A 17,348-nucleotide genomic window follows, 5' to 3' on the forward strand; every position below is an offset into this window, starting at 1 on the left:
TTTCACATGCCTACATGCCTTAATTTTTGTGTGATAATTCTTTTTGTTGGATACTCCTCGTTGTTGCTAAAGAATCCAGTAGTAGGCGTTGTTAGTCTACTCTGAGTCAATGGAAAATCACGTGTTTTTTGTTGTTGTTGATACTTCAATGGGACCTTCACAATCTTTTTAAAAGCCTTGAACAGCAAAATTTCAACGCCTTAATTTTAAAAGGATTCATCTTTCGCAAAAATTATTTCCCTTAATTTCCCAATTATTTCGAATCGTGAAGGTTTATTAATGAAATCCCAATTACCGCAGAAGCACTAGGGCACGTAAGTACATAAAGTACGTTGCGAAAATAAGGCGCGTAGACACATAAAGCACGTAACCACGAGGGCACGTAAGGCACGTAATTTAGCAGACCCTGTACATGGCTAGAGAACGAGATGATATACAATCCCGATCGATATTAATACTTTTTTTCCGGTCCTTTTAGTCATCGCAATCTCTTGTAGGCAAAATTATGTTATACATCTGGAACTCCGTTATCTCAAATTTTCGTTTTGTGGAACTATTTTTCCGGTCCTTTCAGCTCACAGGACGTATATTTATAACAGTATTTTTTACTGATATACTCATCCTGTATATAAATTCAGAAATAAAAATAATAATAATAATAATCATTTTATTACGAACTGGATATAGCCTAGAGAAAGCAGAGTAATACTTTAAGCTTTTTTGGAAAGAAGTAAGTTTAGTAACAATCACATACTACTATCAATATATATATATATATATATTTCTTTTTTCTGTTCCTCGTTTTCGGCTAAACGAGTATTTTATCTCGAACTTCAGAAGGTCTTCGACGCTCGATAACTCGACTATCCTTTATCTCAAACTTTCGACGTCCTAAACTTTTTTATCAGTTCCCTGAGAGTTTGGGTCGACCGTATTTATTTTAACACGTGGTATTAAGAAGAAAAAAAGTACAAAAGGAGATCGACAAACCTGACACCACCACTTTCAAACCAAAATGGCCTTCGTTACATGTTTTCGTTTTTTTCTTTTTCTTTTGATTCTACCTTAATTCTGTAAACAAAATCCGCAAAAATCGCGTTCTGCGGAAATTTTCCGAAATAAAGCTGCGGCGCATCTTTTTCGAACAAAATACGACTATTATTAAAGAGACTAGTCGTTAGCCCGTGGAAAAATCCACATGTCCGTCCGTCCTTTAAATTTACCAATCCCGACACATTGGATAAAATTTATCGCATTTGATATTCGTGTTTCCGTAGCACGATTTTCTAACTCAGCGGAGCGTTTGAGCAGAGACAGACAAATTACGGCTAGACTAGTCAGTCCTCAACACAATGTTTTCGTGTGGACAGACAGACCCTTATTAAGATAGGGAGCATAGACTTACAGCCTTTGATCTGAAAAGTAATAGTCACCATGAATTGAATTGTAGTCTGTAATAAAAGGCATTAAACATATTCGTAACATGTCGGGATCACCATTTAACCTAAAAATATGCTGACAAGCTTAACTGATCTGAAAGTTTTTTAGAAATTATGCACTGGCACTAAACAAATAATTTTGTTACATTAGTTGTATATATTCTGTTTGTACTCAAATTATTCATTTTTGATTTTTACGAATTAGAGCCCCGGAATCTCAATCATTACGATATGATCACCACGCTTTAACTGATGGAATTTTTTGTCCGTATTTTATATACATGTTGACCATTTCAGTTAAGTGCAAAGAAGTTATTTCATATTAAAAGAAATTCCGTAATGCTACATCTGGTGTGCGTCACCGAGTAACATAGTTTCATTTTTGTCAGGCAACCCAAAATTCTCTGTTTACACGTCCTTGCCACGCCAAAAAATTGCATTACATTGCGTTGTAAAAACATAAATAAAAGTGCCAATTTTCCGAAATTTTAAAGACGTACAAACTGTCTAACAAACTAAAGTTTTACACAAAAATCTTCAAATATAGCTACTGAAATTCACAAAACTAAAAAGCATTAAAGAAATCAAAAATCTACTGTTTCTTAGACTGTTTTGGTTTCGCCATCATTATTTTTCACTCGCTAGAAGTCGTAGTTTTTTCTTGACGTCACGTGGTTTATGCTTACCGAACACGGCGTCCTTTTAAGAAAAATTTAGGTTAGGCAGAGAAATCTTATAATTTTTACAACCCTGGGTTTTGGGTTGTGAAACGGTCCCGACTCTGGTACAGACCTGTTCAACTGGTCTGTACCAGAGTGATGCTCGTATCACCGTCTGAATGTTAGAAAAAATACAGATGCCCTGCTTGATTTTTTCACAAACTCGTAGCCAGACCGATAACATGTTAATCTTAGTAATAAAGGTGGATAGCGTAACATCTTTTCACGCATTGATTCTATATCTCTGCAGAAGAGTCGTGCCCAGACATTATGAATTCTATTTTAAATAACTCCTTTGGTGCATTACTCTTATAACTTGACAAACTCGTACCCAGACCGACGACATTTTAATCCTAGTAATAAATTCGGATAGCCTGACATTTTTTCGCACATTGCTTATATATCTCAGTAAACTCGTACCCCAACCGACATAATTCAATTTTAAGTAATAAATTCGGATAGCCTGACATCTTTTCGCATATTACTCTTATAACTCGACAAACTCGTACCCAGACCGACGATATTTTAATCCTAGTAATAAATTCGGATAGCCTGACATTTTTTCGCACATTGCTTATATATCTCAGTAAACTCGTACCCCAACCGACATAATTCAATTTTAAGTAATAAATTCGGATAGCCTGACATCTTTTCGCATATTAATCTTACAACTCGACACACTCGTACCCAGACCGATAACATTTTCAACTCACCAATAAATTCGGATAGCCCGCTATGTTTTTGCACATTGCTTTTATAACTCAGCAAACTCGTACCCTGACTGTTTTGCTAATATAATTGAAAACTAGTACCCAGGCTGACATTGTTTCAATCTCTGTAATAAAACGCCAGTTCCGTGTGTCTGTCTGTCATTTTTGCAAAGTGGATTATTATATTCACTACTTTCTTTGATAAAGTCTATAAAACATCACCTATAAATTTGTTCTGTAAAGTACTAAACTTTGATGTTAACATAATGTTGACGTCAAAGGAAAGTATATTAATTAATGAAGCAATTACATTCCACCTAAAACTTTAAGGCCAAATAACTTGGAAATTTTTCACCGCGTGGGTAACTAAGGACCACCTTGGAGCAATTTGGGTAAGTTTCCCAAGCCTGGGTCCCCAATCCGTTTCGGAAGAGACGGGTCGATGACGTCATCAGAAAATATACAAATTTCTTAAAATAATTTTTTGCATATTTGTTCGTTTTTGCTGAGGTCAGCAAAATGTTTAAACCCTCATATCTCCTTAAGTGTTTGTCCAAAACAAATGATCCTATACATTATTTAAATCAGCTATTCAAGCTCTACACCATAAAGGCAACAAGTAAACAAATTTCCAAGAAAAAACATTTTGTCTCTTGACAGATCCTAGCTGACGTCATCAAAATTTAAATAACGGTCCCATTTTCGTTATCCTGTCTAAGTGGATTTTTCCACAGGCTTTATCGACTAGTTCAAATACTAATTTTAGACCTTCTTGTTTTTTAATGATGTTGGAAGACCTGCAAAATTTTGTATATAGTCTGTATATTATATTACAGAGGCCTGTATATTATTATACAGACCACTGCTTTTAACAAACAATAAAAAGTTCTATCGGGAGTGTGATATAAAGATAAATAATCATTCCGTTACAGTGATAAAAGTTCAATAAACTATAAAAATATTGTAAGAGTTTTTTCTTTATTCTCTTCTTCTTTTGCAGATATGACTTTCTCGTAAAACAGCATTAAGTTTTTCTAAAATATAAAATCATCTATCAAAATCTGGACAAAACTAAACACTATGCAGTGACGCACTTTGTATGTTTCATGGTGTCATATAAAAGAGTTTTGATAAATTAGCGTGTTGTAATATATTTATACGTTATACATACCTTGAACCTATAAATTAGATCCATTTCTTTAAATTTATAAATTACATCGGTATACTTGTGCTGTCATTAGAGAGCTTCAATTTACACTAAGGTGCCACCATTTACCTGGATACATAAACATGTGCTAAAAAATCACATTGAAATGTGATTAAACATTGTTTTTAACTACTCCACAAAGCAGTTTGTGTACACTCTTACACAGGTGCAGTAGGTGAAAAAAAAGTTACTCCATACCTGAAATATCGATAATCCCCAGATTGCACATATTCTTGCCTTTTTCATTTCAGTGCTTCCCATCAGGTAATATTATGAACTCTAAAGTGAAATTGTTTAGAAATATGAGAGGTTTAAAAAAATTTTTAACCATGCTTTCACAGAAAATTGCCCACAATTAAGGACACTATCAATCCAATTTAACAATTTAATTTTCAAATTGTCAGTTTTCTTAATCATTGCTTAGTGTGATATATACAACTACCTTTTTGCTCATTAAAAGAAAACATGCATCCAATTTTTAGATAAACAGTGTTGATGAGAAAATTTGAAAAATTAGATTGATCGTGTAATACTCCGAAGTTTTGTGAAGAAACACTGCTACACATACAATAATAGGAAAGATACGCATAAAGAATTTCAGAAATTACTTATACACACTTTTTTGTAATAAATCATTTTTTAAGAATATATATATATATATATATATATATAAGCAATTTATAAGTATTTGTAAGTTCTTGTTAGATTATCTAGGTAGAATTTTCCAGACACTTTTCAAATATTTGCAATAATTTTTTTACAATGCACTACAAGAATATGTTAAAAAAATAATTCGAAATAAGAAAATTCTAGCAGTTTTCCAAGTGAAAGGACAAAAAAATTTCAAACTTAAACAATTACTAATAAAACCTTAACAAAACACCCTGCTTTTCTACCAGTAGAAGAAATAGTACTAGCAGATCCTATATTATGCGTAATCAAAGCTTATCAAGGTCTATAATTACTGGACAAACTTTCCATAATTTATAAACAGACACAAAATGATAATATTTTAACAATATCTACAAAGTTTCTGTTACTGTTTTACTGTCACAGTATATACAAATTGTTTTGACAAAGTAAAACATTTTATCACTTAAATTACAACTGAGTTAAAACTTTTATCCCAAAGTAAAAGAAATTAAGAATGTAGTAAAAAAATTGACAAGAAGAATTCTCAAAAAAATTAAGAATATTTTGCCTATGCTTAGTTTAAATATATCTGGAACTTCATCGCAAACTGCGTTTTGACAAGCTTTAGAATAATCTCTTTTTCACAATTAAACGATATAGGTCATATATGTGATTGAGCATCCTGAGACTCATTTCCTAAACATGAATATATATCAAAAATATAACTTCAGCAAACAGACAAATAGTGAACTATTTTTCTTATGTGGTGCTTTAGGAGCATTGTAACAGAATTAGTGTAACAGAATTAGTTTAGAAATTTAGGCATATTTAAAGAGGCAGACAAGATAACTGGCACATGATAGTCAAAGCCCTGAATAACATATTATCGTAATTATATTTATTGTGAATCATATAGCTATAGTTTCAAAAGTATGAAATGATTTAAGATAATGCTTAGCTAGCTATCTAGATTCGTGGATGTGCAGGTTAGAATTTTCTAATTTTTCCAGATCAGTCATGAAAAAGAACAGCTAGCTAAAGCTACAGAGCACACCTTTCGACTTGCTAACCTTGTTTAATAAAGTTAAATTTCTCTAAAGCACAGGGCTGTGCTATCTAGCTACAGACAAGAGGGTCATTATTAGCTATATATTTATTTTTTAAACAATTGTCAAGTTATCACAACACCAGGCACCTATAAAGTTACACACTCAAACTAACATAGCAATAAGTCTTGTATTTTTAACTTCAATGTAGCTAGCTATATATATTTAATAGTACCATAACAACAACTCAATATGTATGTTTAGATAATCACGTAATTAGGACTAATACAGCTATTAGTTTAGAAAAACTTTAGTCTCCGTATAACCTATATGATTAGCTAGCTAATCATATAGGTTATACTTAGCTTATTAAACAAGCATCCTCTTACAGAGATGGTCCGCCAGACTGTCAACCATTATTAAACACAAGTGGAAATGTTAACGGCGGCCGACAAGGATGGCAGGCTATCCTATGAAGATGGCAGGCTATCCTATGAAGATGGCAGGCTATCCTATGAGATGGCAGGCTATCCTACGAGATGGCAGGCTATCCTATGAAGATGGCAGGCTATCCGAAAAAGATGTCAGGCTATCCTAAATCCAATTAGGAACATCCTTATTATTATTATTATTATTATTATTATTATTATTATTATTATTATTATTATTATTATTATTATTATTATTATTATTATTATTATTATTATTATTATTATTATTATTATTATTATTATTATTATTATTATTATTATTATTATATTATTATTATTATTATTATTATTATTATTATTATTATTATTATTATTATTATTATTATTATTATTAGATATGGCTCACAATCCAATTAAGTCTTCCGAGCTTCACCACAAATTGTCAGCATGAGTACAAGTATTTCCTTTCAAACTCACTGTTGCAGTACTATTTAAAGATTGCTGGATTGTTTCTACATTACCGACCCTTTTAATGTTTCAGAAACATTAAGATATCATTGTCAAGAAGTATCAACTACTCGCAATTTATAGATGTTTAGATGTTTTGTATTTTTTCAGGAAGGTTACGGCTGTGGTTTACTTAATGCTACATTTGCCCAACTTTGACAGTAGGTACACCGACCTTGGGACAACACCTGCAAAAATATTTTAAGTGATAATGGATGATTAATTGCCAGATTTTATTTTATCCTGCTATTGAATTTGTCAGCGTCCTAATATCACTGGAAGATTTGAAGGATTAATTTTTAAACAGTTTAGTCTAAACAGGTATAATGAAGAAATACATGTAAAATTTACATAAATGAAGTTCTGAAATCCCCACTAAACCCCAGAATAGGTTTTTGAAGATAAGCCACCAGATTTTTACTTAGGATTTTTAAAAAGGTACAAAATATTATCTCTGCTTGCAAAACTGCTTTATACCTTGAAATCTGGCATTGGTTTAACCCTTAACATCTATATGTACCTTGTCTAGGTCACTAGAGTTGGTGGTTAACCACTTCTCTCCCTTACAATCAGGTAATCGGTATTTTATAACCTGGAAGAATTTCCACCATAAATAAATATATAAAAAATATATAAATAAAGTCATAAAGGGAACCTGAGGTATAAAATGGATATTGGACTTATATTATAGAGCTTAAAAAGTTGGTTAACAAGTCCTTTTAACTTTTTTTTGATTGGCAATTTATCAATGTATTTATTCCAAACTTTAATTAAATTTTAAGAAATAGTAGTGTTATCTTGTTTGACATGAGATTATCTTTTTGACAGATTTACTGATGAATAGATTCATTAAATATTAAAGTCATTTGATACTGTTCTTTCATGATACAAAATGTGTACAAATGTTGAAATCTGAGTTGATACTCTGTGTGTTAAATGTGAGAATGTTTTCAATTATTCATCCCTGTAGTAATGGTTGCAAGTAAATCTTTCGTTATCAATTTGCAGCATAAAAATTTTAAAGCAGTGAAATAGTTTTTTTTTTGCTCCAAACATAACCTGAAAAGTAATTTAGTTATATGTATGTTTACTTGATTTATTTATTTGCTGTAGTTTTTTCTTATTATGACTATGTAAAAATTCTTCGCAGTATGCTTTATTGTGTGTATTTGCTTCTGTTAGTTGTGTGGATTACTACTTATGGGAAAGTATGTTTTCAATGAACGAACAATGTGATCAACTTTAAAGTTATGGTCTTCTTTTAAGAGTCCTTGAACTGATGAATGATTAAAAACAAGTTAAAACATAACTGTATGTCCAGTATTAGTAATTTAAAAATGATCAAGAAAAGTACAGAAAGAGAACAGGCTTTCAAAAAACAATATGGTAATTTATTGATTTTAAAACAGAAACGCTGTATAAATGTGACACATGGTAGTAACAGACTTGTAACTTAAGTCGAATTAATTTTTTTCCCTTGTTTTATGATTAGCCTCATTCTTGTGTTTAGTAAGATCAGCATATCTTTAATATTGTGGACACTTTGGACAAATGACAACATGTTTTTGAGTAGAACAATACGCCTTAATTAGATTCCACCCTCAACAATTAGTTTCCATGTGAAATAAGAGAAATTATTTTCTGTGAAGGATTCATTACTACAAGCTAAAAAAGTTGAAGCATGTTAGTCTATTCTATTGAGAGTTGTATTGTATTGTAATAAGAGATCTTTTTGCTACATTCCATCAATTTTTTTGGTAAAGACATAATACTTACTTCAAAAAAATTAAATATACACTTTTTTGTGTTTGTGTGGACAATGATGAATAGATTATGTAAATGCTGACATTCTGTTTTTCCCTTCTGACCGTCATTTTATTTTTACCTTTGTTCTTGATGCAGTTTTGGAATATATTGGCATCAATCATATTTATTGTTTTTTTGTATTATGAATGATGTCATCAGAAATTATTTAGACAAAGGACCACAATATAAGTTTTTTTGTTTGACAGCAGAAATATATATTTTTTAAAGATTTAAACTTATCTACTGTTTTTATTTTCATTGTTTTTTTTGCATTTTCCATTGTTTGATTTCAAAGTCTTTCGTTATTAATTTTTTTTAAATTTTTTTCCACGTGATTAAACATTGTGATTATTATAGTGATGTGTTAAAATAACAAGATGATACAACATCACTTCATAAGGTTTGTCACTAGTTGAGGACATGAAGACAAAAGAAGAGGTAGCAAGAACTTACGATAAAGATGGCTACAAACTTCGAGCTGGTTGCCTCTGTTATAAAGATGAAAGTGAGAAAGAGGTTTGTGTGCGCGTTTGTTATGTGCTTATATGTTTGTACATATCATTGTATGTCAGAAGAGATTGATACAATGTTGTTTTTTGTTAGATTTTATTAGTCACGAGTTCTCGTTATCATGACCGTTGGGTGGTTCCAGCAGGTGGAATTGATCCAGGTGAAACCCCGTGTGATGCAGCTGTTAGGGAGGTATTTGAAGAGGTAGGTTTTTAGTGAAGTATTTCTTGTCGTTGTTGTTGTTTGTTGCTGTGTGTTGTGATTGTTTGTTGTTGTTGTCTTTGTGTAAAAGCAATAAGAATGTTCATTTATTTTGTTTTGTTAATTTAACTAAAATCAATACACATTTTTAGGCTGGTGTGAAGGGCAGTGTGGGTGCCTTTCTGGGCATCTTTCAGGTTTGTTGATTTTTTTTGTTTGCTTGATACTTAAAATCGTTCAATATTTTCTTTAAAGTTTTTTTAAATATTTCAGAACGATAAAAGAAAAAGTCGGACATATGTGTATTCAATGGTTGTGAAGGATATGTTGAAACCAATTGGTAAAATATTTTTATTACACACTTGATAAATTTGTTTACAAACTGGATTTTCAGGTTAACAAAAAATTGACAAAAATGTCGCGTGCTTTGTGTGGCAAGAAGGGTTTTGCAATACATTTTTTGATATCATTTATCACGTGTAATACAATCCTATCACGTGTTATATAAATGTAAACTTCAAACTGTTTCCACCAATCACAAGGTTGTATTAAGAATATTCACGTCGCTAGAACATGAAATTGAATGTTTATTTTTCGTGCTTGTTATTTATATTTCTCTATTATGTCATGTCTTCAGTTAGCCGATAAGAATGGTTGTTAAACTTCACCTAGAAAACCTGAACTATTTGTATTCCTTTAACTTCTACTTAGTTTTGTCCACATTTAGAGTGCAAAGAAAGAAAGTGGTTTATCGTGAAAGATGCATTATTTATGTTAAATCACCGCCCCGTTCAACAGACCTACATAACAACCGCTATTGACAAGAAAGTATCCAACACTGTCTTGACATCCTCACAGAAGAAAGTTCTTGGAAATCTTCTGGGGTAAAAAATATTCGCAATCAAAACTTTTCTATTCAACAGGGTAAAAATCGCCATTTAAAGGTGGTTTACGTTAAACAGTCTGTCGTCGTTAAAGTTTTATTCAAAATAACTGACTTAAAGATATATGTCGACTTATTGTTTATCAAAATATACCATGCGGTGTACTTATGACAAAATAATTATTACCCATTAAGTTATTATATAATAAAATCGGGAAATAACCCTGTTTAATTATGCCATAGCGCATTTGTTTAGCTGAATGTTTCTAAGGTTAGGTCTTGGTGGTGTGTTTTTATTTTTACTTAGTAATTAAGAACGCCATCTTGAGTTTTGATTTGGTTAACTTTTCATTGCGTGGCCGAGACAAACGCGAGTCGTGCTTTCTGAGTTGCGTTGTTTCTCGTTTTCTTAAAACAATTGTTAATGTGATAAAAACGATAATGTATATAGATTTACTTAAATTTACTTTTGTATTTATTTATAGTAAACGAAATTGCAGCAAATAGTCTGTTGCTTCTTTCATATTTTGAAGTACTTTTTTTTTGTAGTTTGCATTACAAGAATTTCTTGTCTAGAAACTCTTAACAATGGCTAAACTTTGTAAAAAACCCGTCTTGTTTAAAATAGTTATGGTGGAACTTTCCTTTAGCTGACATTCCCTAAAGACGATCACACTTTACTGGCGTAACCATTACAGCTAAGATTTATGCTTTGCATTTTTTGTTTCTAATTTTACTTATTTCTATTTTTTTATAATCTTTCAAAATAGTTCTCTTTTTTTCATCCAATGGATTTTGCCTTGATACTCAAGCAATAAGTAATTTCCATCCGTATCAGCCAAGCTTGTAAAGCATAGAAGAATTTTAGGTCGAACCTCTTCGAGGCGAACATGACTATTGTGATCATATCTCGTAATATGGTTTCGGCTGCGGCAGAAAATAAAATTATAAAATCATGTACTACTTTTAACTTTGCGTACGAAATATTAGCTCGTTTGATAAATCTTTCAGGGAGTTATTTAAATCTGGTCCGATATTTTTGATTACTGCCAGCAAAGGCGGAATACATCAAACGAAACTTGATGTATTCTCCATCTGTGAAACCAAAATTGATGACACCATCACTGACAATGACGTTAAAATTGATGGCTATGTTTGTTATAGGAATGATCGGAATAGACGAGGTGGAGGTGTTCTAATTTTTGTTAATGAAAACTTGGATAGCCACCTTTTGAAACACCTTTACTTCGAAAATGTTGAATCACTATGGGTGAAAGTGTGCCTGAAAAAAACTAAACCTATTTACGTGTGTGGGGTTTACAGGCCACCTGGAGGTAGTGATTAGCAGAGTACCGAAAACCTGTGTACTTATTTTAAACAGTGTTTTAACAAGTTTTTATCTTGGGAGATTTTAACTGTAACATGCTTTCAAAATATGCTCTTTCCTCCAAAATAAAGGAATTATGCTCCACTCTTTTCCTAAAACAACATATAACGGAGCCAACTCGTGTTACTGAAAATAGTAGCACTCTTATAGACTTATAGACTAACAGTTCTTGTATTTCTAAAACTGGTGTCATGGATTTAGGCATCAGTGATCACAATTTAGTTTATGTGATCAGAAAATTCAAAAGGCCAAAATTTGAACCTAAAACATGCAAGGTTCGTAGCTACAAGAACTTCAGTGAAGAAGCTTTTCTGAAGGACCTCAGGAATTTAGACTGGTCATATTTTAATAATTATGATGACCTTGATGAAGCATGTGAGAAACTGAATAAAAATGTTAAAACAGTGGCTGACAAACATGCCCCTTTCAAAACACATAGATTTTCTGGCCGTGTTGAGGCATGGGTCACTGATGAATTAATAATAGCCATCAAAGAAAGAGACTTCTTGAAACGGAAAGCATCAAAAACAAAATCCATCATAGACTGGGAAGCTTTCAAACAAAAAAGGAACCAGGTAATAGGTCTCAAAAATCGACTTAAAAACGAGTACTATAATGACGTTTTGCAGGACTTTCAAAAACGGCCAAAACAACTTTGGAAAACCCTAAAATAACTGGTTCCTGATAAGTCAGGCAATACTACCTCGATAAAACGAGTAGTCCAAAACGATGGTACAGAAACTTCTCACCCAAAAGAAATTTCCAACACATTCAATTCATTTTTTGTCAGTGTTGGTGCCAAACTAGCCTCTAAATTTTCTTCTGACACTACTAATGTTAATCCACCTGTTAGCGGACACGATTTTCGGTGGGCTCGTATTGAGACCAAAAGTGTCAAAAAAATAATTAGTTCACTAAAACTTAATAAAGCTACAGGCTTGGACGGAATTGGTTCACGACTGCTAAAAGCAGGTTCGTCAGTTTTAAGTATTTATTTATCAAGTCTTTTCAACAAATCTTTATTTACTGGTTATGTACCTAAATGTTGGAGACTAAAAGGGTCTCGCCTATTTTTTAAAGTGGCAATAAAACAGATCCTACTAATTATCGGCCTATCTCCATTTTGCCAATTCCTATGAAAATTTTTGAAAAGTTAGTGCATGAGCAAATGTCTCATTTTATTTCTCTTTTCCACAGAAACTGCAGTAGTCAATGTCTCTGATTTTATTCTTACTGAGCTCGACCAACATAACTTTGTTTGTGCTGTGCTCATTGACCTTAAAAAAGCTTTTGACACTGTTGATCATAAAATTTTGTTAAAAAAACTATGGTGTTTTGGCATCAGAGATGCTGCCTTTGACTGGTTCGAGTCCTACTTAACGGGCCGAATGCAGCTGACTCTTGTAAACGACACAGGATCAGATCTGCTTCATGAAGACGCTTTTGGGGTGCCGCAGGGATCTGTGTTGAGGCCCCTGCTCTTTCTTTTGTATATTGATGACTTAAAATCTGTCATCAATTCAAACTACCACCATCTATATGCAGATGATACAATAATTATTTCGTCTCATAAAAACTTGGATACCCTTGTCTCCCAGGTTGAGTTAGAACTTTCGCAAGTCGACCTCTGGCTGAATAATAACAAAATGACTATTAATACGGACAAAACTGAAACAATCTTTTTCGGCAACCACAGCCAGTTAAAAAAAGTTGAGAACAAAACTATCAACTATATGGGTATTCCTTTGAAGAGGAGCGAAAAAGTTAAATATCTTGGGGTAACATTTGATCAAAAAATGCAATGGGAAAAGCACATTAATGACATAAATAGAAAAATACTAATTAAATATTCTAAACTTAGAACCATTGCATCCTGTTGAACACCTCACACAAAAAACCTTCTAATTAATGCACTTGTCATGTCATATTTCAACTACTGCTCCTCGGCATGGGCTTGTGCCACCCAAGGTAGATTGGGAAAACTAGAAAAACGATTAAAATGTGTCCGTACCTTTCTTGGGAAAGAGAGGGAATATTCAATGAATAATTTACTCATCAAAAACGATGCCATATTAGTTTTCAAAGCCATGAATCACATTGCTCCTGATTACATGCGCTCAAAATTCCTTTTGACAAAAAACTGTCATAATCATCAAACAAGAGGAGCTTCAAAAAACAGGTTCACACTTCCCTTGGTCAACACGGAATTTGGCAAAAAAGCCTTCCCATTTAGAGCTGCAAAAGTGTGGAATAATCTTCCAGACCAAGTGACCTGTGATGGAAGTCTGCTTTCGTTTAAGACTTCCATCTCTAATGTATTTGGCAAATTCTAATGGAGATCACTTTTTAACTTTTTAATTTTTGTTTTTTATTCTTTTTCTTTTCAATTTTCACAGATTATAAATGTTACTATGTTTGATTGAGCTGAGGCAGTCTAAGGTTTATCATTTTTTGTTTCTTTTTTGTTCTAGTGGCCCCCAGTGGAAACAATCCACTAACTATAGGTTTTTGTGATTTTCTGGGCTAGCCACTTTAAATATTTATTATTATTATTATTATTTATCTTTAAAAATCGCCTGAGGAGATAGATAGATTGATAGATAGATAGATAGATAGAGACAGGGCAGCTAGGCTGGACGCCGCTACATTATTGTGTCCTTGCTAAAGCCTCAAAAAATTTCTATTTTCCTGCAAGCCAATGAAGATGCTTCATTTTAATCTTTGCCAATTTGATAACCAATCTGAACAGTTTGTGTACTCTTCATGGCCAGAACATTTTGTGTACGGCCATGAAGAATTGGGTCTTTTTAACACCTGTTAATTTTGTTAAATTTAGTAAGGCTGTTTGTCTTGATGCAGAAATCAAGACATTTGGTCTAGAAATCTGTTTGCTGTCTTAGGTGTCAAAAGTGACGAAGAGACCTGGGGACAGGTGATGTTCAAATTTTAAGCTATAAGCTTAAATAACATACGCATGTAGCGCTGTTTGGCTTGGGAGTTTCTTTCTCGAAAATTATTTTAAAATCTCTAATCAAGGCTAAAGCGATTGTTTCAAGCAAAGAAATGTCGACAGCTTGGGTCGAAAACGGAAATCACTTCTTCCAATCTGCTTGTGCCACACACTACACATTGCCATCATGTCAATAATAATGTTTCATGTTGTGTTACTTCCTTACCGTATTTATTGAGCATACCATATTTTGTATCAAATGTAGTTTGCTAATCTCTCCACAAGGATATTAAACAAACCCCTCGCACACGAAAGCTTAGACACAAACGAATGTGTCAAGCAAATCCTACCTAGTTTGAATCCGTCAGAGTAAACACAAAATAATTTCCCAAAGCAAATTTCCGGAATATGGAATCACAGTCCCGATATTTACTTGTACACGCATCTAAGTAAGTGATTACGTAGTGAATCAAAGTTATTTTCAGTCTATTTCAACGCACAAAGGCATTGTTAAGACTTAGAGACAATTTTAAAGAAACAATTAAATCTCACAGCCCAGGGATTCTATTTCTATTGCCGGCAATTCAATATGGGTAAGTGAATGTTACCATAGCCTCGGATTAACTTACGCCGTGTGCAGGAAATTGGGGAGTTATCACACCTTGTGGGTTGTTAGATGTTGCAGGAAATTGGCTGGTAGAGCGCAGATCCTAATCGGGTTTGTGCAGCCCTCGAGACCCTCCTGGAAAAAAATCCAGTGTATATTCCTTGAGGCTTGACCATGTAAATTATGCACATCTGTAGTAAACAAATAACATCACACAGGAATTCATCTATACAGAAGTAACTAATCAAAAAGTGCTGACTGCAGAAGATTTGTTTCTGACCCAGCATAGTTTTTCTTACAACTATTCCATTGGTCTCCCGGCTAAATCAAATGCAGCTATTTAAAAAAACTCTATACAACAAACTTTTTACAGAGCTCCAAGATACAAAACTGGTGCTATGCCATAACCAAAAATTATATGTATTTTTAAAGATATATATAAACTACCTGCAACATAGATGCAGGCTTTTTATGAAAAATACTTACAAGACCACATTTTTTTAGCATATCTGGCTAATGCAAGACTTATAAAATTATGTACAAAGCTTATTTTATGATTAAAGTGGTTGCAATACTTCCTACTGCCTTAGATGTAGCTAATGGCTGCTTCAATCATCGCAATGTATCTTTTTTACTGCTCAAAAAGCAGAAACATGGTGAAACATTACCAAAGAGCAATGAAAGTTTGTTCTTAGAAACATTTTCTAGCTTTTGTAGTTTTGAGGGTTTTTTTGTATTTAATGAATGATCACAAGTAACTACACAAGTTTTGGTTCTTGTGAACTACACAAGTATGTAGATACTAAAAGTAGCAGCAGTAACCAACAGTAACCAGCAGTATTTCGAAGTAACCACCAGAGAACCACCAGCATTATTAAGTAACCACCAGAGAACCAGCTGTTTTTTTAAGTAACCACAAGAGAACCAGCAGTTATTATTAATTTACTCCAGATAAGGCAGCAACATCGGCGCAAAGGTGTTGTGATTTTTATGCACAACACTTTATGACCTTAAAACTACAAAATGTGATAAATAAAAGGGCACCTAGTTACCAAGGCTTTTTTCTGATACTTTATGCTCTTGGTAACCAGCTACTTTTAAGTTGTTTTTGCTAGGTTCAGTAAATGAATTTCGCGAAGATTAATTTTCGAAAATATGAATAAAATTCACAGAATTTGCGATAATTAACCAACTAAGTTATTTATTTCGCCTAAAGGCAATAATGGAAACAAGAAGAACAGAACGAAAATAGTGTTTTCGGGATTAAAGTTCATTCTTTAAAATAAAATGTAACACGTTTCAAGGAAAAAACGTTCATATAGAAAGCTTATTTTTTTTACTTAAACAGAAACCATGTGAAAAAAACCCGTATATTTTCTGCTGGAAGCCACGATGTTTCTCCACAACATTTATTAATTTATTCGAACTTTACTTTGTCTACCAAAAGAAAAAATGTCTCGTTTTGGACTCTCCTCCGTAAAGTGTTTTATTAGGTTTACAACACACAAATTGCAAATGAAAATCCTTTGGTTAAATACATAATCTGATTAGGCAGAATAATTTTTTAGGGAGCATTGAAAAATAAACTTAATGTGTGTGATGTGTGTAATCGCTGCGAAAAATAAACTTAAATTTGATATGGATTCCTCAACAGTGGAAAAATGGCAGTAGAGGCATCTCTCACACTCGATGACTTCAAATTGTGCAGTTTATTAATTCATTCAATTCATTTGAACTTTAACGTCTACCACAAGAAAACAATGTCTCCTTTTGGACTCTCATCCGTATAGTGTTTTTCCTTATATTTGGTTTACAATTAAGATATTAGTTTGTTATTTATAATATATATTTTTTTTGTTAATTCCTGCGTGTGGTTTTAAAAGACTTGTGTCTCAACTGTTTCATAAAGCCCGAGTCACACCAGACATAAACATTTCAGAAAAATAAGTCATGAACTGTTGTGTACATTATAAAATGTTTCAGTTTTCTTGTGGCCACTTAAAAAATTGCTGGTTCTCCGTTGGTTAATTCAAAATACAGGTGGTTCTCTGATGGTTACTTCAAAATACTGCTGGTTAATGCTGGCTCCCACTTTTATTAAAAGTGACACAAGTAATCTTTGTCTTCACATGCTGTTTGGATAAACTATCTTTATTATAATTGACACATATACAGTACTGTGAAAAGGTTTGTTAACATCATGTTCGTGTAACAAGCGTGGTGCACACGAACCACGATAAAATCGTGGTCTTTATGTATAACAAACATTCAAACATTCTATCGTGGCCACCACGCTAATATTATTATCCCAC

General features: G+C 32.8%; 1 protein-coding gene and 1 long non-coding RNA gene across 2 annotated transcripts; one reads left to right on the forward strand and one right to left on the reverse strand.

Moving 5' to 3' along the window:
- Positions 1-3,762: 3,762 nt before the first annotated feature.
- Positions 3,763-6,465, reverse strand: LOC130645664 (uncharacterized). Its single transcript, XR_008982720.1, has 3 exons — positions 4,274-6,465; positions 4,040-4,163; positions 3,763-3,902 (listed from the first exon to the last, which is right to left on the reverse strand). It is a non-coding gene; the product is annotated as an uncharacterized LOC130645664 (long non-coding RNA).
- A 2,370-nt stretch (positions 6,466-8,835) lies between these two features.
- Positions 8,836-10,615, forward strand: LOC130645663 (diphosphoinositol polyphosphate phosphohydrolase 1-like). The gene is made up of 5 exons (XM_057451721.1): positions 8,836-9,014; positions 9,102-9,212; positions 9,362-9,406; positions 9,483-9,549; positions 9,937-10,615. The coding sequence occupies exons 1-5, from the start codon at positions 8,919-8,921 to the stop codon at positions 10,095-10,097; spliced, it is 480 nt and encodes a 159-aa protein (XP_057307704.1). The 5' UTR covers positions 8,836-8,918; the 3' UTR covers positions 10,098-10,615.
- The last annotated feature ends 6,733 nt before the right edge of the window (positions 10,616-17,348 follow it).

Source organism: Hydractinia symbiolongicarpus, chromosome 5, assembly GCF_029227915.1.
Source record: "Hydractinia symbiolongicarpus strain clone_291-10 chromosome 5, HSymV2.1, whole genome shotgun sequence".
Lineage (NCBI taxonomy): Eukaryota > Metazoa > Cnidaria > Hydrozoa > Anthoathecata > Hydractiniidae > Hydractinia > Hydractinia symbiolongicarpus.